This window comes from Eutrigla gurnardus (assembly GCF_963514095.1).
Source record: "Eutrigla gurnardus genome assembly, chromosome: 22".
NCBI classification, from domain to species: domain Eukaryota; kingdom Metazoa; phylum Chordata; class Actinopteri; order Perciformes; family Triglidae; genus Eutrigla; species Eutrigla gurnardus.
Window position 1 is genome coordinate 16,026,791 of NC_139933.1, and position 21,529 is coordinate 16,048,319.

General features: G+C 44.1%; 2 protein-coding genes across 4 annotated transcripts in view; both read right to left on the bottom strand.

Annotated features, from left to right (window-relative positions):
* Positions 1-1,023: 1,023 nt before the first annotated feature.
* fbrs (fibrosin) lies at positions 1,024-20,291 on the bottom strand. Of its 3 annotated transcripts, none has more exons than XM_084002067.1 (18): positions 18,451-20,291; positions 16,238-16,420; positions 15,943-15,969; positions 15,756-15,785; positions 15,120-15,168; positions 14,367-14,715; positions 14,022-14,257; positions 13,339-13,634; positions 13,172-13,216; positions 12,865-12,963; positions 11,504-11,572; positions 11,249-11,287; positions 9,022-9,093; positions 8,778-8,931; positions 8,412-8,519; positions 8,162-8,245; positions 4,335-4,551; positions 1,024-4,076 (listed from the first exon to the last, which is right to left on the bottom strand). In XM_084002067.1, exons 1-18 carry the CDS (start codon positions 18,751-18,753, stop codon positions 2,495-2,497), a joined length of 3,942 nt encoding a protein of 1,313 aa, XP_083858193.1. In that variant the 5' UTR covers positions 18,754-20,291; the 3' UTR covers positions 1,024-2,494. The 3 variants fall into 3 exon arrangements, with proteins under 3 accessions (XP_083858193.1, XP_083858194.1, XP_083858195.1); XM_084002068.1 differs by having other exon boundaries at positions 8,439-8,519; positions 18,451-20,290; XM_084002069.1 differs by lacking the exon at positions 11,249-11,287 and having other exon boundaries at positions 18,451-20,290.
* A 211-nt stretch (positions 20,292-20,502) lies between these two features.
* Positions 20,503-21,529, bottom strand: part of mrm1 (mitochondrial rRNA methyltransferase 1 homolog) — a 2,131-nt gene continuing 1,104 nt past the window's right edge. Inside the window, exon 1 of the mRNA XM_084002088.1 lies at positions 20,503-21,529. This exon is cut by the window's right edge and continues 1,104 nt beyond it. Within this exon, the coding sequence (XP_083858214.1) occupies positions 21,278-21,529 (252 nt within the window). The 3' untranslated portion in view covers positions 20,503-21,277.

Consider the following 21,529-nt stretch of genomic DNA (forward strand, 5'->3'; position numbering starts at 1 on the left):
GTATGCAGGAACTGTACATTAATTATTAAAATTACTCAGTGCAGAAACTGTCCCCCGTGACTTTTACATGATTTTATATATATTACATGATTTTATATATATTTTTTTCCTTATTATTATTCGTGCATTCATGTAAAAGCAGGATGTTACTGTTGCATTTGGTTGAGTTGGAGCATTTAGAAAGATTACCTCATAATTACTTTCGTCGTGGAATAATCTGTTGGATTATTTTTTCCATTGATTTGATGTTCAGTTTGAAAAAAAATACTGTGAAATGGTATCACAATAACCCAGAACCCAAAGTCACACCTTAACACTGTTTTGTTCAACCAAGCATTATAAAAAAATAAATATACTAAATAAAACTTGTATAAACTGTTGGGTAATATGTTATAATATTAACAAACAACAGTAATATAACAAAATATGTTAACCTTTTTGTATGTTTTGTGAAGTAAACAAATCTGTAAGGTTAGTGACATAAAAAGGAGGAAAAAAATCCCTCTGAAATGTAGTAAAGTCAAATTTGTCCTTAAATATGGTACACGGGTAAATGTACTTACTTACATTCCTCCACTGGCTCCATGGTTTGATTTTTGGATACATTTACGATCATAATTTGGTCATGTTAGACATCCTTACTTTAGATGAGTTTATATAAACTAAGTGCTTTCCTGCTCATTATCTTGAAAAGCAGATTTAGTAATATGACACATGCTTCAGAATTTCCTTTTTGTTTCGTCTGGAAAACAGATACATAGATGAGAAATTCAAGTGTCAGTGATTTTAACAACGCGAAGTAGCAGGAAATTAATCACCACTTTTTGATTCAGAAGCTCATAATTCACTCTTAAAATGTCAATATATGCTGGTTTTCTTGGTCTTCTAGGACGGTAAACTGAATATATTTGGAATTTGGACCACTGGTCAGGCAGATGAAAATACATATCGGATTAATCAAGAAAGTAAATTATGAAAACAATAGATGCATTTAAGGATTCAAAAAAGACCCACACAACAGAGTAAACAAAAATTCATTTAATAATTAATCTTTGTGGTCTCTAGGGGAGGGGTTTGAAAGGTATAAAATGGTCATATTAAAATAATCGACCCAGTCTTTTCCCTCTCAGGATACCCACTGTCTAGTTGTCTTGTGACACAAGTCCTTTATATCTTTTTTTCAGTTCTTCAGCAGATGTCCCATTTATCCATGTATATAACTTATTTTTTTATTGATGAAACAACTCGACAGTTCAATGTACAAGGATCCCATAGTCCCAAAAATGGATATAACACACAACCAATGACAGACAGGCAAACCTCCCTTCTCGGCATAATAACGTCACAGATTGAGATCCTTGAAGAGGCCAGAGGTCGCGATGGAGACGGCTTAATGTTCACGAGCAAAATTTTCAAAACAGTTTTCTGTGACGCAAGCCTTTCCTCCTTTGTCCTCCGCATGATTTGAAAACAGACTACCTGGGGGAGAGAGTTCTGGTTGATACCCGAAACAAAGACAAATAACATAACAGTGAATATATTTATTATTATAGAAGATAATTAATGTTAAGAATAATAATTACAAAGGCAATTTCTCTAGACTACTATAATCTGGTCCTGCTCATATAGCCAAGAGGAGAGTGGGAAACAGTTACAGGAAGCTCTAAAATACTGTGTTCACTCACACAGTGTAGCACAGTTCATGTCACCATTCATCGTATGAAAACAAAACAAATAGCCCACCTCCCCCCCAAGAAAAATAGGTTGAATCTCATAATTAGTGAGGTTGAGGGGTTTAATTTTGGGGTAAAAGCGGAAAACTTGAGGTGTGATGCTTCCCAGTCTTTAAAACGGTCTCATCAGTTACAGAACAGAAAGCACCACTTTTACCACTGTATTTCTAAAAAGACCCTCAGCCACAATACCTAATCAGGGCTAATTTATGTAGAGGAAGGCTTTATAATAATAATAGTAATAATAATAATAATAATAATATCCCATGAGTTAACCAAGCTGAGGATGAAACCTTGACATGTTTTCACAGTGCACCCTCTGGAAGTCATTTCCAACTCACCCCGGAAAAAAGGCTTTGTGAAAAAAAACATAGATGATGATTCACCTGACAAATGAAAGAAAAGCTGTCCTCTGCCTCTTCCTTCCTACAGCTTTCCAAATGGACTACTGTAATAACCAACAGCCAGTTTACAATAAAAAAATACACCAAGGATGCACAGAAACCATGTACCTTTAAATTGCACTGATAGAACCATTGCGCATATTCCAAGTCGCACTGATGAGTCTTGCATTTCCCCCTCTTCCATCACCTGCAGCCAGTCATGGTTACCCCTTTTTGGGGGGCAGGGACTGGAGCTGGTTTGGTCGTGTAACTGGGAGGGTTAGGGTTTAGTAGTCTGCAAGAGGATAAAGGGGGCAGGTTGAGAGCAGCACAGTGATCCTGACATTTCCCTTAGTCTCCTCCAGTGTTGTCCCTGTACTATCTGGACTCTCCATCTTTGTGGGCGCTGTACAACGACAGCTCACCCGGCCCTCCGAGTCTACGGGGAGGTGTGGACGACCGGCTGGTGATGGACGGAATGAGCGGAGGCGGCGCTCCCACTGCCAGAGCTCCCACCAAGCCCGCGGGGGTCTTTGTCAGGATGCCATTGGGCACGTGGTGTGGGTTTAATGGGCCTAGACGGGCAAAGAGGCCAGGGTGGTGCTGGGAAGCAGGCGAGGCTCCGTGGGGGAGCGAGTGGGCGAGAAGGCCAGGGTGGAGCTGCTCCAGGTGAGCGGCAGTAGCAGCATGGGAGGGGTTGGCGAGGTGAGCGCCGTGAGGGATGTGTGGGTGCATACCAAAGTAGCGAGCCCGCTCAAAGTCTTCCCTCAGGATCTGGGCTCGCTGCTCCTCGTCCATCAGACCTCCTCCTGGGGGTCCGAGGTGAGGAGGGCGGTCAAAGTGATGGGCCATGAGGCCAAACTCCTGGCGAACAACAGAGGTGGGGGCAGAGGTAGACGTTGGAGGGTGATGAGGGTTGGCTGCAGCGGCTGCAACCGCTATGGCCCTCTCCGCCTCCAGAAGGCGCTGATGCTGGAGCAGTCGGGCCAGATGTGGATCAGAACGCAGGGCTAAGTGAGGATCTGCCCGAAGTGCCATAGCCTCCCTGCGATGCTGATGTTGCTGCTGAGCCGCCAGTTCCCTCCAGGGATCCCAGGTGAAGCTGTGTGGACCCTGTGGCGGTCCTTGCCCCGGGCCGTGGTGGAAACGTTCTCCTCCCGGACCCATCACCAAACCTGCAGCACCTGTGCTCCCCAAATACGCTTCAATGGCCCTGGAGCGGTCCAGCAGGGAAAGATGTTGGTGGGAAGCATGGTTTGGAGCGGGTGGCATGAGGGGAACACCAGGAGTAGGAGTCAGTGATAAGGAAGAGGAAGGGGTACCAGAACGGTGGTGGTGCGGATGGCTATTGGGGCGCTCAAAGCCGTGGTTGGGTGCTGGGGGAGGCAGGGTGATGGGGATATGCTCCGGCTCCTCCTTCCGCTCCTCTTTGACTTTGACCGGTGGGAGAAGCATGGGAGGTTTGGAGACGGGTGTCGTGGTCCGGTCAGACTTCTTGGCCTGAGACAAAGACGTGACAGAGGCAGAAACTGCGGAGGAAGAAGGGAGGTTACCATCTCTTTGGGAGAGTGAGGGTTCATTGTGGAGGTTATGTGCTGTCGGGCCCATCGGGCGGGGGTAAAGCTCCATGGGCGACGGGACCGAGCGGTTGTTGGGCGGGGGAGTGGTGAGCACAGAAGACGAGGAAGACCGCGGTCTGTCCCTGTCTGCTACTAAAGAAGAAGGAGGTCCCCGTGAAGACATCGTCGGCTGCGGCCTCTTGTCCCCATCTCTGTCTCGCTCGCGGTCTCTGTCTCTGTCTCTGTTTAAGCTGCGCGTCAGCTCCTCAATGGGCCCAATGCTGCCCCCTAGGGCACTGCTGTGGCCATTGACGTGGGAGACCGGGGTGCTACTACGGGGCTTGAAGGGAGGGGCAACTGGAGACATTCTCACAGGTTGTCGGCCATAAAGCATATTGTCTCTGCAAAACATAATGATGCACAACAGTTAGATAACGCAAATCATTCATAGCAATCCTTATATTTATCACTTTAATTACAGTTTTTACTCGTATGTTGTGTAGCAGTTATAGTATATAAAAAGATGCAGCAATCATAATGGAAACAAATGGCTCTAAGAGTTTTTTTATGTGGGTACAAGTTCAAAAACCACCACGTCAAAAATCCCCAGCCCTTCCTTTAAATGTAAAGACGCCGTTGAAATCAGCCGCTTGTCATACCTATCCTTCTCATCCTTGATGTGGGGGATGTCTCTTCTCTCCATGTCCTTCGCTCGATCCCTTTCATCCCGCTTGTCTGGCCCTTTGGCCCAGCTGGGGCCCGGGGCGAACCCAGATGGGCCACCGTGTAGACGGTTCCATGGGTCGTGATGGTTGGGGGTGGGCAGGCCTCCAACCACACCCGCTGGTGAATCTTTAGGGCCAAACATAGATCCAGCTGCAGAACAGAAGGACACATTCTTTGTTAGAAACCATCATCTCCAAACAGAAGTCAACCTATAAAAACTTTACATTTAAATATATTTAGAGAACTGCTATTGCCAACTTGTGGGAATAAAATCCACATGCTTTAAACCCAAATTATGCTTCCGCGTTGACACAATGCAAGGGGGCTGACAGACCCCTTACGTCGCCCCCTTACGTCCACCGCAAGGGCCTGACGTGCACCTCCCAAAAATCCTAGACGTGCGTCGAGGCAACGCAATGCCAACGCAGCGGCATTGGCTGTGAATGGTCTGCGAACTACATCCGCTGGAGACCGCTATCCGGTTTCCACTCATAAACACCGCCATTTAAACTTTTAATACTTTTATTGTTTTCACCTCGTTTTATCGTTTGCACCTTGTTGCTTTTGCACAAAGAAATAAAACACCAAGTTCTGAAAAATTGTGGACGTTTAAAGCCGGAAGGTAAACAAATAGGCTATAACGAGGCTAACGACGATATACGTCACAAGAGTCTCGGTCGGTCGGTCAGTCTTTACAAAAAAACATAGCGCCCTCTACCGGTGTGGTATTGAATTGCATTTCGACACGTAAACCCCACGCAGAACCATCACGGTCTCACGGCTGCGTCCAAGCAACTGCGTGGCCATTGCGTGATCACTACGCGGAAGCATAACCGAGGCTCAACACCAGGCTTATTTGTGGAAAAAAGAAAACTGGCAAAAAAAGTAGATTGGGACAAGAATTTACTAAAAATAAATAATAAATTCCCAGGCCTGGATCAAAGCTGTGCTGGTAGTAGTAAAGGCAGGAAGGCTGTGCTAAAGCTCCAATACACATTTATTACTGTAGACTTATCACAACCAGAACCAAGTTCCTCATGAGGAAAAAAAACAAACCGTAAATATGCTCATATCCGACAATTAAACCATGCAACCATGCAGATGTAGCACAACTGCCCCTCTTTTTGTTGCTCACTATGACTGATAACAGAGGAAGATAACCAGCTTCAGTCATACGTCTCTAATTAGAATAGAGAGAACAGGCCAGCATGACAGTTTGTCAGTGTTTTTTTGTGGAAGCAGCCACCGGTTTCCTCTCCAATACTGCCAATGGTACAAAAAGATTCTGGTATTCACACGTAGTATCCGTAGGCAACAGGAAGGCAAGATTTGACTTCTTCTGTATCACATACAGTAGAAGTAGCAACAACTTGGATTAATCACCAGTAGTTAAAAACAACCTTCTGTATCCGCAATAATCTTCCATGTTTTACTTCTTTAAACATTTTAATTCAAGATATTTATAGACTAAACTTCATGACATCAATGCATGATCTTATTTTGCAAAGTATTATTTTAGATGCTGAAGTATCTATGAAGGTCACTGCAAAACTTTTTTTTTTTTAAATGCATGAATGAGCAAAGGGTGACAGTACTGAGCGCACGCATATTATGCATTACAAAAAATTCTTTGCTTTCCATTCACCGGCTCCGTTTTGAACGGATCGCATTGGTTGAGCAGCAAAGTTGCGACTCGACAAGCTGCAACAAGCTCATCATCAATACCAGAATACAGAAGGCTTCTCCAATCACAGTATATCGAATTGACTAAATCGAAGGCAACCAGTGAACTTTTCATGAATTCCAAATATTACAGTGACATGTTGTAAATGCAAACCCTAAAATATTTTTAACACATTTATATACTGCATCTCACAGCACCAACCCTCAGGGATCGGTTCAGATTTTTCAAGTGTGTCCATTGAGCTGAAACGGAATTTCAAGAGTCTTTATCTTCCGTCTGGCAGCGTATTTCTGAGTGAAACAGGACAGATGGGCGGGAAGTAACGTTGGGAGGAATTTGATCGTTCTAAAGATTAGTTAACAACCTTCTCTAGCTCTGTGCTGTGCTCAAGTTGCAGATTGATGATATCATTGGTTGAAATTGGCTGTTACAAGCTGATTTAAGCATGTGTCACATTTTCCTTTTAAGACGAATAAAACATTTTTTTTGCATATATTGTTAAATAGGTGCACATTATGGCTATGCAGCAACCGGCGGGAGACTCAGTGCTGTGCTACGCGGCAACCGGCGGGAGACTCAGTGCTGTGCTACGCGGCAACCGGCGGGAGACTCAGTGCTGTGCTACGCGGCAACCGGCGGGAGACTCAGTGCTGTGCTACGCAGCAACCGGCGGGAGACTCAGTGCTGTGCTACGCGGCAACCGGCGGGAGACTCAGTGCTGTGCTACGCGGCAACCGGCGGGAGACTCAGTGCTGTGCTACGCGGCAACCGGCGGGAGACTCAGTGCTGTGCTACGCAGCAACCGGCGGGAGACTCAGTGCTGTGCTACGCAGCAACCGGCGGGAGACTCAGTGCTGTGCTACGCAGCAACCGGCGGGAGACTCAGTGCTGTGCTACGCAGCAACCGGCGGGAGACTCAGTGCTGTGCTACGCAGCAACCGGCGGGAGACTCAGTGCTGTGCTACGCAGCAACCGGCGGGAGACTCAGTGCTGTGCTACGCAGCAACCGGCGGGAGACTCAGTGCTGTGCTACGCAGCAACCGGCGGGAGAATCAGTGCTGTGCTACGCAGCAACCGGCGGGAGACTCAGTGCTGTGCTACGCAGCAACCGGCGGGAGACTCAGTGCTGTGCTACGCAGCAACCGGCGGGAGACTCAGTGCTGTGCTACGCAGCACCCAGCAGGAGACTCAGTGCTGTGCTACGCAGCAACCGGCGGGAGACTCAGTGCTGTGCTACGCAGCACCCAGCAGGAGACTCAGTGCTGTGCTACGCAGCAACCGGCGGGAGGGGCAATGTTGCGTTGCGCAGCATCCGGTATAAATGGGTTAATGACCAATAAGGCCACCTTATGCCTGAGAAAGACGCAGACCCATTTCTTTACATTGATCTTAAATAAAAATATTATAATAGAGTATGAAAATATCCTTCCAGTACGCCCCATGACCCACTGTGAACAGCCGTTGCATGTTTTGGTGTTTCAGCTGTAGCGTGCTGGTTGGATTGGCCAGTTAATCGAGCCCAATGAACCACAATTTGTGTCCGGTCCATTTCTGTTTCGTAACAGTCGAACAGCGAGTCCCTCTCACCACAGCGTTCAGCCAGCCAAAGTAATAATTAATGTTATGGTGTTTATCGATGCCTATATACGACCACACACAATCGTTGACAATACAGGATTAACGTATATAGTCAAAGTGCTTGAGCTGCTACATGTGGATTTTAGTCTGTCTGTTGTGTCTCAGCCATGAGTACAACATACAGCCCAGTTCAGTAATTATCAACAGATCAGTCTTATGATGGAGGATTACACAATCAGAAATACAATGGCGTTATTTTTACATAACAGACATTTCAGTGATTTCTTTTTTTTATTGATAATATGCCTTTAAAGTAAGAATTAATGCCACTGTTGAGTGACTGTTCCCCCCCCCCCCCCCCCCAATTGTACTGAAAACGTACCGAACCACGATTCTGTGCATTCCTACACCTGTAATGTTGGCGGATTGTACTGAGACTTAATCTAAACCTGTCCCTTAAGCATGGCGTTTCTAGAGTAGAGATGCTGCAATACTGACCCAGTGTTGGGCTGCCAAGTCCTCCAAAGGCACCAGAACCAAGGGCTCCCAGTGGGGTGAAGGGTGGGGATCGGCCATACGGATCTAAAAAAATAAAATATACTTTGTTGACACAAGCGCTCACTTCTACACAGGCTTCTTACACGTTTTCTGTCGGTCTCCAACTTGATTTCCATTAATTTTATGAACGGTTAAGCTCCAAGTAAAATGTTACGTGAGTGAATCAGTGGTTGTGGTGTGGGGAACATACAGATGTGCCTTTCGAAGCTCCTCTTACCCAAGTGTGCAGTCGGGGGGAGGAAAGAGGAGTGGGGCGCTGATGGAGAGATGAAAGGAGAGGAGGACGGATTGACTCCCCCTGTAGAAATGTAGTAGAAAAAGAGGAAAGAGAAAAAAAAAAACTCATCAAATCAAGTGCATACACTTCATGCTGTGACTCAAAATTGCAATACTGTCAAACCTCAGTGTTTCACATCTGCTTACATGATTTTAACCAAGGAAAATAAAATAAAAAAGTATATAAGTATATAAAAAATATCGGCGCACATTTCACAAATCAACAAATGCATTCATATTCCCTCAGCCGTCTAAGAGACTAGAATGTTTAGACATTAACCTGCAGCTGAGAACAGACTGGGAGGTCTGGTCAGATCGTGAGAGGGAGGCATGGCTCCACCCATGGGCCCCAGGGGGCCCAGTCCCCCAGCTCCAGGAAGACGGGCCAGCAGGTCACTACGGAAGTCCAACTTGTGAGGATCAGCCTGCATCAGCTACAAGAGGCGAGCAGAACAGTTAACCGGGTGTCACCACAATGTCTATTACTAATATATCTACTTTAAAGCACAATAAGCAGCACATACCTTCACTTTTTTCTGATGGCTCAGAATCATCCAGGCCACATACACGTGCATAGCGCACCACTTTCCTGGTTTCTGCACAGCACAAAGATCACAGGGAGGGGGAGTTTACTATGATATTCCACAAATCCTAAGATCTAAAGCCTTTGCACACAGAGTCAGATGTTCTCCCTGTTGTTCAGTAATATCTCGTTAGGACACAAGGTCGGCGTTTTACAGCCAGAGATAAGGCTACGTGCTAGAAAACAGCATAAGTTTGGGAATATAAAACAAAGTTGATGGAAAATGCATAAGCATGGATTAGAGTTGGGCGGATTTCCGGTTTCACCAGTTCGGTTCAGTGTACGTGACCTAACTGGTTTGATTTATGCAAACCTGTTGAACCTGTATTTGTCCTTATGACACGTTCTGGAAAATTAAAAACATTAGCAACCTGTGCCGACAGCGTCACGGCACTAAATCCAACGGATCTTTCATTAGTAATGAGCAGCAATAATGACACGTGATTAAAATAATATTGTGTTTATTTATTAACAGATCGGCGAGTGTCCGAGTCGGCCGGTGCGTAAAGTCGAGGCCGGCATGACAGAGATCACATTTCAGTCAAAGCGGGAGGGGGGATGTACACGCAGTACCTTGTGTTTGTTTACATTGACGTTTTGAAGACGTGTTACTAGGCGACACGCCACCGGAGCATTTAACGAATTGAAACATGGATCCAAGACGATATAAAGCCGGTAGTTGCTCAAACGAGGCCGTCGTACGCAGCAACACACATATGATGCAGGGGCAACTCTGCTTGCAGTTAAAGAGTCGTGTAAATATGCAAGATGAGCAAAAGTTCACCTTACACAGTTGTTTTGAAGCCACGAGCTAATTGTAATTACAACACTCATTGAATACGTCACATGGCCGGCGGCGCCGCATCTACCTCTTCGGTTGTGCAAAGCTGTGATGTTTTGTACAAATTAGGGAATATTGAACCGTACGGTACAGCATGCACGGTTCAATACACACTTGTGAATTGAGGTATTTTCAGTTTTGCAATAAAATTTCATGTAATTTCACGTTTCCATCCTTGTATTTCTCTCTTAATTGGCTATGTCGGAGCTTTAGAGGAGCACTTGTACGCAGCATGTGTTCATGTGCTGCGATGGGGAAATGCCTCCCTGCCGAGTAAATATCCCACGTCCTGGAAGCAGGACGGCTGAGCAGGTAACACGTCAGTTAAAAACAGTTTCTCTCGTTGATGCCTTCCAACAAGCCGATTCTACCGGTGCAGAAAACACAAGAACACAACAAGTGCAGTGGGACGATTATTGCTAAAGATTTGCAGCCCTTTTCCGTAGTTGAGGGCTTCCATCAACGAATCAAAACGCTCTATCCACGCTACACTTTTCAACACTAATGTAATTCCCGACTTCTATAAAACAACAGAAAGGCATCTGCGTGGAACTGGCTGAAGCACAGAGTCTAGCACTGACCCGGATAGTTGGAGCTCTCAGGCAACAGTGAGTAAAAGTGTTACCTTTTTCTTTTTTTACATAATTATTTATTTTATTATATAATACACTTGAATTTGTCTGAATGTAAAAAAAAAAAAACTTAGCTCATAAGAAAAATAAAGAAATCATTTTGGAATATATAAATAGCAATTTTTTTTATCCTTGCGCACAAAATGTGTACCAAAACAGAACCGAAACTGTAACCCAAGAACCGAGGTACGTATTGAACCGATGGCTAACTGTATTTTTGCATCCCTAGTACAAATATACAACCCCTGCAGCGTTACGCCGCAAAGCAAAGTTATTTTGTAAACGTTCGATCGCGGCACATCTTTCACTCCCCTTTCCGTGATTACGGCGCAATCTTCTGTGTAAAAAAACTAATGTACCACTCGGGAGGGTCTGCTGTGGCAAGTGCAACGCCGAGTGGGAAAGGTCGGTATAACTGGTTCGGTCCAGTCTTTGGCTTAGTATCATACATGGAATGGATACAAGAAAATGAAAGGAAAATAAATAAATAAATAAATAATCAACCACGTACAGTCTAAACTGAATCATGTCTGGCTTCTGAAATATCTAACTGGGTGTGCAAGGGCAGAGAATAGACCAGAAGCAGTCAAGATTACGGGTGAGATTAGTGCAAAGAGTGAAGCAATGAAAAGGTAAAAACAGGCTGAAGATTTTAAAGGAGCCAAGGGATTCAAAAACATCCGTTTTTTGCTTACATTACTGACTTTCAACGATGTCCCAAATGGATCAGTTCGCTACGAGAAAACAGAAGTATAAAACCACTTTTAATCTACATATCTCACTATTAATCAGGCATAGTTTTGCTCCCTTTACTGCACTGACCAAGCCCATGGCATAGCACATCCTAACCTAAACGTTGGGTTGTCTCTACATCTACACAGATCTATGCAAATAAAAAAGGAAAAGATTATGATGAGAAACTGGGTTCTACGTAAGCATATTGTCCTTACCCGGGGGTCTTTGGGCTGCAGGTGGTGAGGCACAACCCCGAGTCGTGAGGTTATATCAGGACCGGCTCCCTGAGGGACAAGAGACTGTCACACACACAGCACAGCAAAACACATGAACTGTAACCTACGGATCTACGCGTCTACAACCGATCAACATCAGCTCTTCACTGCTATTTATATGCTGGGGCATTCACTGGATATTTGCATGTTTCTAATCTGATTTTTGAGCTGCACGACAGATGCGTTATTAGCATTACGTTGCCTTATTAGCATTACTGGGAACCGTACCGGTGTTTCGTTTACCGACCTCCGCTGGCAAACAAACTTCTACCTGCCTTGGAGCTATATTGACAATTACACATTAAACATTTTTATGTTAGATTTGTTTTACTCGCTTCCTGTAAATATTAGTTAGCTGAAAACACAGTTTACTGTGTTGTTGTAGTCGACATTTAGTCATTGGCACTCAGTTTTAATCTTGGCTGAGAATGTGGTCCTAACTTTTGTATAGCAAGCCGCTATATATCTGCAATAGATGCCCATTTATATTCTCAATCATGGGTCTCGCAGTCAACCGCTATGTCTGAATAAAAACCAGCTGACAAGTTGCTAATCCTGCAATTACAAAAGAAATTCTTATATTGGTTCATTTTTGAATGTGACATATTTTAAACGTTAATGAACGGTTAACAAGGGTTGGCTATGTCGGCCTAAACAGAGCCAACTATTTTGTCTCATCTTAACTCGCCAGGGCATAATCAACAGACATTTTGCCATAATGTTTCTACAATATTTTTTATTTCAGTGTTTATTTAGTCATAAATTAAATGGACATCAATGAATACTAACTGTCAACATTTTCATTGACTAAATTAACACTGTTTTATTTTCTATTATACTATTACAGTGTGATCACTCAAGTCATGGCTCGACGTACATGGCGAGCACATAAATTGTGAGCTTTGGCTTCACATCTCAGAGGATTTACTTGTACAGTACGAGCTGGAATTACAGAACGTTTCTAAAAATCATAAAATGTTGCCCTGAAGCTTGCAGTGTCGACCATAACCATCCAGATCCTGGAACCACTTTTCAGAAGCAAGGATAAGAGTTATTATAAAGCCTAATGGGACCCCTGCTGGGCCAGTGCTAAATTACCCTCCAGTGCTTGTAACACTGTCTGGGGAAGTCCTAATTGTTAGCAACGGTCTTTCTGGCGGGTGATCAATTTCAAACTGAATTTCACTCTGGTCATTGTCGAGACATTAATTACACCAGGTAATGTGAGATTTCCCTTAACAACATGATGCCTAGCGGCTGCCCAGGAATAAGTTATTCAAAATATGTAGAGTTTTTCTCACCTTTGGCTGAAATGCTCCTTGCAAGGAGCTGAAAGGCCCAGTGGGGGGAATCACAGGCTGGATACTCGGCACTGAGGGCGGTGGGTATTGTGGGAAGAACTACCATGACACAAACACAAACACACACACAGCTTAGTTACAACAAGTACATTAAAGCAATCTCATTTGTGAATAAGTAATTGTTTCAAATGTTCAAGGTCCTAAAACAGATGAAATGTAATCTCAGCCTCAAGGTTTTATGATTTACTATCTGTAGTATAATCTGTAAATGATCACCACCAATATAAATCAGTAAAATAGTACTCACAGGGTGTCGATACAGCCCGTCCATTTTGCCTGCATACTTATCAAACTAAAAGACAAAAGCAGTGCACGGGTTAAAAATCTCAACCAAAAAAATTGAACATGGTTCACATTCCAGACACGCTGGAATTTCAAGTACGACACAGATGTTCAGTGAACGGAGCGTCTCACCAGAGGCGGTGCAGTAGCCGTGGGGTGCATGAAGGGCGTGAAGTGTTGGTGCGTGTGCGTGTGTTGGTGTTGGTGGTTGTGCTGATGGAACTGGAAGGCCAGAGGCGGGATGCTCGGCTGGTTCTGTGACGCCCGGCCCGATGAGCCCGGTCCGGAGCTCGACGCCGACGGGCCGCCAGGAGTGGAGCGGCCGGCCGCTGCTGCGTTGTTTTCGGCCCCTGGGACGCTGCGCCTTCCCTCGCGCTCTTGTGAATTCAGGAAGTGGGAGTTTAAGTTCTGGCGCAGTAATTCTTGGTCTACAAATAAAACAAATTAAAATCATACCACAGATTTAGTCTTAAATGTCAGTATAAACATGTTGCTACATTATTGTGACCGTTTTACACTGGATTCAATAAAAACAAACAACAACATATTTGTGAATTTAAGGTGCTACTGACAATACAACAAGTCTCCAAATACAGTACAACATGCATGTACAACACAGCCTCTGCGTTACACAAGAAATGCTGTACTTTCAGGGTTGACTTGATCTAACCTCAGTTCATCAATACACAACTTCCTCAACAACCTAGACTAACCCAGACAGCCGCCAGAGGAAGTCTGGTTTTGGTTTTATTTTCGTCACATATTAGTCAGTGTTCTCATGAAAAGCAGAAAAGTAGCATTCCAACCGGCTGTACCTGCTGCAGTAGAGTGGCCAGGACCTTGTAGCAGAGGGGGAGGGGGAGGAAGGCCAGGTGAGGACGTGAACAAGGCCCCGGAGCTGGCTCGGGATGGGGGTCGGAGGGGCCCTGAGGATCCTGAACCCCGGATGTAGGGCAGCGACACACTGGTGGAGGGAGTCGGGGGCCGCATGGAGGATGAGGAAGACGCAACAGATGAAGCGGATGAAGGAGGCTTGACTGGGGTGTTGCTCCTGGGAATAAATAAAGTAGAAATAATTCATTACATTTTAAAGCCACAATGAATTCAAAGCAAAAAAAAAAAACACAAACAGAATAAAAAGATTTGCATAGTTTCCATACCTGTTGATGTTGTAGATGGAGTGAGATCGCCCAGGCAATGTGAGGAAGGGTTTGGGTTTGGAGAGCGGCGGGCTGCCGTTGTGACGGCTGCCATTACCGTTGAACGGGCCGGATCGGGGGACCGCGCCCGAGGTTGTGACCGGGGAAGGCAGACAGGAGAAGGGGGCGGAAGAGGTAGAAGAAGATACAGGCTCTGGGAAATGCTGCTCCAAGTTTTTCTCCTGACTTCGCTCCAGGCCAGATACTCTGGGGGTCACCATCAACCGTGAGACACTGCCACAACGGGCCGGAAGAGGCGGGCAGATTTTGCCCATGGCTGTGCCCATGTTTGACGGGGAAGGCTCCACAACTGAAGAAGAGAAGATCAGGAAGCATTTTAACTTTCGTCCATATTTCAGCACAGAGCAACAGGAGTATGACTTGACTTGGCAAAAACTCCACCTGCTGACCAATCAAAGCTCGACACCACGGATCATGAGATTATATGCCAGCACTGACTGTGTGAATGTGTAAATTAATAGGCTCATTATATCATTGCATGCCCCTACTGTGGCCATGTTGCTATTTACATATTACGTTGTTATGATATTGGATCGTTCAAATATGGACTGCTATCATCGCACCTCTGCGCCATTGAATAAAAATATAATGATGCAAGAATTAAAAACAATCCAGGCTACTTTTTTGTGTTAAGATCTATATATAGACTTGTGAGGCCCCGCCAACATTCTTAAGACGGTGAACATGTCATACCTTTCCTCGTACTGACTGTGAAGACTGGGTCCATGTCATTGTCGGAGGCCTAGATAGGGGACACATCACAAAAAGATTTACTCAAATTTTGTACTCGGAAAAAAGCGAAAAAACATCACTCTGCTAATGCTTATGAAGAGTGCATCGACTTTGTCAGTCAATTACACGTCTTAACAAATCAAAATGGGTGTAATATGCAACAATTTCCTTAAAAATCATTATGTAGACTGATACAAAATGTATCCTTCTCAATCATCACTGATGACCCGCTGCTTCAGCACACCCATCAGCGTTCCGAGGCTCAAAGACCTCACAGGCCTGAGAGGGCACTTCATCCAGCTGAGGCTACAGAAGGATGAAGGGTGCAGGGTTGTGAGGAGGTGCAGATGTGTTTATTTGTGTTTAAGAATGTAACTGCCTTTCAAAAAAATAAAAAAAACAACATGTAATTCCTCAAAATTGGAGCTTCATTCTTACCAACGCCTGTACCTCACTTCATTCCCTCTCAAGCTGGCTCAACCACTGCTGCACCAAATAACAGCAACTAGCAGTGCAAACTGTTACGTAACACACATTCCCATGACTAAAGAAGAAAATAAAGCCTTCAACTGATATTAACATGGAAGCAGTACACACCTTGTCTCCTGTATCACTCTCAGTATCACACTGAAAGAAGACAAACATCAAAGAAAATGTACATTTATCTATTAGAATATTTCAGCCAATCCACAGTTTCGGATGAGTTTTCAGAAATGCTTTAGTGTTGGAGGACATTTATACATCAGAACACCATGTTGACTATAATATTGGAAGATAAACTTACAATGTAGCCAGTTTCCAAAGGGTGTCCCTAGAAAGAAAAGAAAAACACAGTATTATAAACAGAATTTAAATAAGGCGTAATGCAAAAAAATGTATATCAAATATAATACTTAAACTTAACAAAAGGTAATATATGTTTACATAGAAATACACTTTGTGGTTGCAGGAAATCACCCGAGACGGTTTCATTGACAAAGACACCCATAAATGATAGGTGTCGCAAACCAGTTATACAAGATGAAGGTGGATCCAAACCAAACATTCAAGCCCAGTGGAGTCATAAATAATTGGTTCACCTCTATCTTTCTCCTCTTATTTCTACTCTTGTCTACTCTCCAACAGCTGCTGGAGTAGCTGTGCGGGGCTCCTTCCTCCGGCTCCGACAGTGGCCCTCCGCCGTTCTCCTCGGGCCCTCTCTTCCCCTTGTTCCTCCTTCCCGGGATATCAGTGCGCTGACTCGGCTTCAGAGAGCAGTCCATCTGATAAGGAAACAAAATATCAGTGTTTACATGTCTAGCAATGAGCATTAATGATTACGTCTAAGGGCAAAGACCATAGGCTACCTATACGCCCATTAATGTCCAGATGGACTTCATTTCTGCATAGTTTCTAACCTTGAATTATGGCAAAAATAGAAACACCAGAGTGATGTAATGCAAATCAACAGCCTGCATGAGACCTCAGCTGTGTGCATGCAAACTCAATTACACGGTGTGTGCTGAGACTGTATTTTGTGTTGTATTGACCTAATTTAAAAATATGGAACAAAATAAGACTAAAAATTGCAGCCTTAAAAATAACAACTGTAGAGTTAATTCAACATCTGTGACAAATTTCCCAATGAAATAACACAAAATGACAGAGATATTATAGTAAATATTATTGTATTGCAGTTCTCATCTTAATGGCCACTTATCTCCACTTATCTACTTCAGGGGTCAAAAGATAAATTTGAGGAGTTGTGAGACGTAAACGTCTTCATAAAGAGAAAGCGAAACCATCGCTGCAACACTATTTTTTTCTGGTAAAATACTGTAAAGTATTGCCTCTTCAGGCATACAAAATCATTCACATTTTAAAAACAAGGATAAAACACTCGGTAAGGAGTCAGAATCGTTTTGCTGTTAAAATGTCACACACCGAAAAGGTTGGCAAACAGTGAATTATGTAAAAATACAGTTTGTTTCTTCAACAGTGTCTACAAAGAGTTCAACATTAAGGATAAGGAACAGTTTGTGCTACGTGACATGTTTAGGTGACTTGGATGCAAATAAAATGCACAAAACAGGTGGAAATGAATAAAATGACATGACAAGATAAGATGATGTTGCTGTGTATAATCCACGACTACTTGTTAGTGTTGGTAGTTAATATTTGCCTTAAAAAACTACTACTATACTACTGTAAGCTTAAAACTGCCACAAACTGTCATGATTCTGATTTTGTTGTTACAAAAATAGAGTGGCTAAAATAGACAGCTGCACTAAAACATAAATAAAACCTAAGTACATATAACTCAACATGAAGGTCACCACAGCTCGTCTGCTTTTCAATTATTTATCCATCTTCTACAGAATTACTGCGGGCGGTTGCTGCCGTTAATAAATTCAGACAGGAAGTTAGAAATTAGAAAAAGGAAATTGCCACATTCCAGCAGTAAACACTGCAAACATGTTCATCTTTTTTGTTTTCCTATTAGCAGTTTGAGATAATAACCAACCATCAATCTTGGCATTCACTGGTTAATTTGACTGTGAAATGAAGTTACCCAGGAGGAGAATAGCAGAACTGTGTGTGTGCACATGTGCAAATAAGTAATTTCACAACATAACCTACTGACAAATAATTTGGTTTTCTGTTCTGATGCAGAAGGCAAATGCCATCAGACCTCCCCTGAAGGCTGATTTATTAATTAATTATGCATAAAAGCTCTAAATGCATAGTGGAAACTAACCAAGTGCTGATTTAAGAATTCACATTAGTTTTGTTCCTTGTCGTGGCTGATTGACAACTGAGTAAGTTAGGAATGAAAAGCATTAACTTCTCCGCTGTTGAATAATATATAATTGTGCTCATTTAAATGATTTGTTGTAGATTATAGTGTTTTCTTTTTCCTTAATCTGAAAAGGCCATTTGGCAGCTCATCAACACCTCTGTGAATTAGAACATGAATAATTGAGGCCTCTCCAAAACCCATCAGAGGGATGCCTTGGGGTTTGGGGCTGGCCTGAGTGGATTGCTTTCTCAAAGCAAGCAAGTGTCAAGAGCCGAGTTCAACCTGAAGCCTTTTTTTTTTTTTACATCTGATGGGGGGGAAGAATGCATGATTTGACGTGATGAAGAGGAGTTAAGAGGCCAATGACTTTAAAAAAAGTAGTTATTCCTACGCACAAATTAATTAATTAAAATAAATATATACAGATTAAAGTATTTTGCCAACTGTCACACACAAATACAGTACGATCCATCTCCTGATGTTGTTTGAATGACAGCTGGTTACACATTTTACCTCCAGTGCCTCCAAGCTGACGAAGCTCGCAATAGCGAATCCGTCGATGATGTCTTCCTCGCAGGACACCGACTCTCGCTTCCTCCGGCGCGGAGGCCTCTGTCTCCCGAAGCCGGGCCGGCATTCTCTCCCACCGGGACCCAGCACGCTGTTGGTCCCACGAGCCTCCCGATCGGAGCCCGAGGACAGGGATGTGGCCCGCTCATCGGCCAGGTTCACCCTCCGCCTCCGCCGCTCCCTGTCGCGCTGCGAACGGGACCGCCGGCTCTGCCTGAATCCAGTGCTTCGGCTTGGGCCTTCCATGATCACACGGCGCCTCCTTTTGTAACTCCAGTGAGACCGAAAGGCACTTTTATTTAAGTCCCGGTCCGGTGGAAGGCACCGAACCAGCAAATAAAAACACCACACACGGGCCCTCGCAGGGAGCCCGCTGTTAAAATGGCGTTAATGGGAACCAGTGGCTATTATTTACCGTTCTCTGACAACAGTCTATCGGCATTGGTGCCTTTCTTTCGGCGAAATTTTAGTGTCATTTCAATTAATCTGAACGCAAACGTCGCTCCGCATGGGGGTTTAAAAACATCCACGACGCAGTTTAAATGTCAGGACATCGCTTGTTTGTGTCCCGTAGAAGGCTAACAGTAGCTAGCTAGCAAGAAATTCAACCGACAACCACACAAGTTATACGCATGTAAACAACAAAAAGGAGACTAGACTGGTCGCGTTACGGGCAAAGCGGATCAAATCTCCAAATAAATTGATTTTTTTGAAAAATGACACCAACGTTGACAATGCTCAATAAAACTAAAAATCTGCCTGTAGGATTTCCCAAAAATTCTGCACACGCTGACAAATTTATTTGCCTGTTAGCAAAACGATACGGCTAGCTGGTTTGTTAGCAAGGCCAATAACCCAGATACCGTGAACATTAACACACCAGCGGCCGTCACATTATGTCGTGTTATTGTGAAACGTGAATTGACAACCCCCTGTTAATTACTCCCAAATCCAAAAGAGGAGTAAAAACGAGCTGCCTGGTTGAGTTAAAGAGTCACGCCAATGCTGTCTACCGTTAGGACAGTGTTGACTCCAGCCAATTAGCTTGTGCTCATTTGGATAGCATGTACACGGCTAACTCAATACATTACAATATATTCAGCCAGCGACCTAAGAATACAACTATATTCTTAAAACGTGTCCGGAAAGACTGACAAGACGGACAGTTCGCCGTGAAGCTAACTAATATTCCGCAGTCGAGAGAACAAACGTTTCTCCAGCCGAAGTGTTGATGGCCGATGGTGATGGTTGAATTCGCATCAAAAGAAAGACGTAACGTTAGCACTCTAGCTAGCTAGCGTTAGCCGATCCAGCTGTTAGCCGCAAGCTTTCATTTTGTTGTAAGGAAAGCAGGAATAATACGTTTTTTTGGAACCAATCGATCATAAAACAATAATATCTCGCATGTTTACACGCAACTCTTCTTTCGTTCCACCTCCAGCGTAAAAGAAAAAAAAATCAAGGCCCAAATATCGAAGCCTCGGTGTCGATTTCCATAAACGAGGGTGTCGGCCAAGCCCCCGTTGGGCTGGGCAGGTCCTTCATGCAGCCTTCACTGTGTAATCCAATGTTTAGGATTAAGTTGGACCACTCGCCGACGATTCCGCGCAGATACTTCTGATTCTCGCTGGGTCCGGAGTGCACACACACACATGCGGAGGGAAAGAGAATGGCTCCGCCGCTGGCTCCCTTTCACAAGTTTCCACTGAATTGGAAATTTGTCGTGAAAATCAGGGAGACACAACCCTTGTCAGCCGTGCAGTGCATTGTGTGCGCCGCTCTTCTTCCCCTGTCATCAAGCTGGCTCGCTGCTCGCCCCTGCTCCTGCACACTGCCGCCATGTGGAGAAGCGTCTTGGAGTTAGTATTTTCTTTTTTCTTTATTGCGTTTTCCACAAAATATAATCACGGGTCAAAACGAGATGAAATGCATTTATAGATACATTATACATACTTATTACACACTTCTAATATGTATATGACAAACTCTGGCAAAAGTAAATGTAATATTTGGTTGTCTTGTTTTTTATTTTCGATATTCTATGTATGAGTTGGTGTTATTCTACATTTTTCTTGCTGTCAACAAAAAAAAAGCCCAACAAGACCTGCACCCCATTTCTCTACGTGTACATCCTTGCCTCCTCTACACTCATCTTCATATCATTTAGGCCGCATTCCAAATCACTTACTTTTAGTATATCCCAACACATATTTCATATGCAGTATGAATTTGAGGAAATGGGACGTTCAAGTTATAGCACTGAAATCGACATCCGGGTGAAAAGCCAGAGAATGCGAGGAACACAAAATCCAGAAATACGGAGGAGCCCCAAATGTCTGGTCTGCCTAAAAAAACACTTTCAGACTTCCCCACCCGACTGAAGACTTAAATTTGGTCACAAATATATAGTTTCATTTTTGGGCTTTTAAGCAAAAATCACTCAACTATTTTCAGTGGAAGATTAATCCACATTTAGTGCTCTAGTGAGAATTTGTGTTTGTGGGATTGAATCAAAACATCAGTGTGTGTTCATAGTGATGAAAGGAAAATGTCACCCAGTGCAAATGTGTGTTTTTAATGGAGACATCAGGCTTTGAAACACACATACAATACTTGTTAGTAGATATTAAATTTAAGAAGAAATATCATATTCCCGTCCTTCAAAGCCTCTGAAGACTGCAGTGCGTTTGTGTTTATCATAAATGTTCCATACTCGGCTCCCTTGCGTCTTTCGGTTTGACCACAGGCAGATATTGAATATTTAAAGGGGTCATCTTTGGGCCGACCTCCTGGAGGACAGCAGCGAGTGCAGCAGGATGCCGGAAGCCACAGAGACGTTGAGAGACTCGACGCCAGGGAACAGCTCCCTGCCGGCCGGGATGGTCAGAAGGGTTTGGCACAGAGAGAGCAGCTGCCGGGACAATCCCTCCCCCTCACCCCCCATCAACAACAACGTGGGTTCAGTCATCTGGAAGTCTGAGCACCGGGTGACAGGAATCCGGTTCCCCTCCACTTCCGCCCC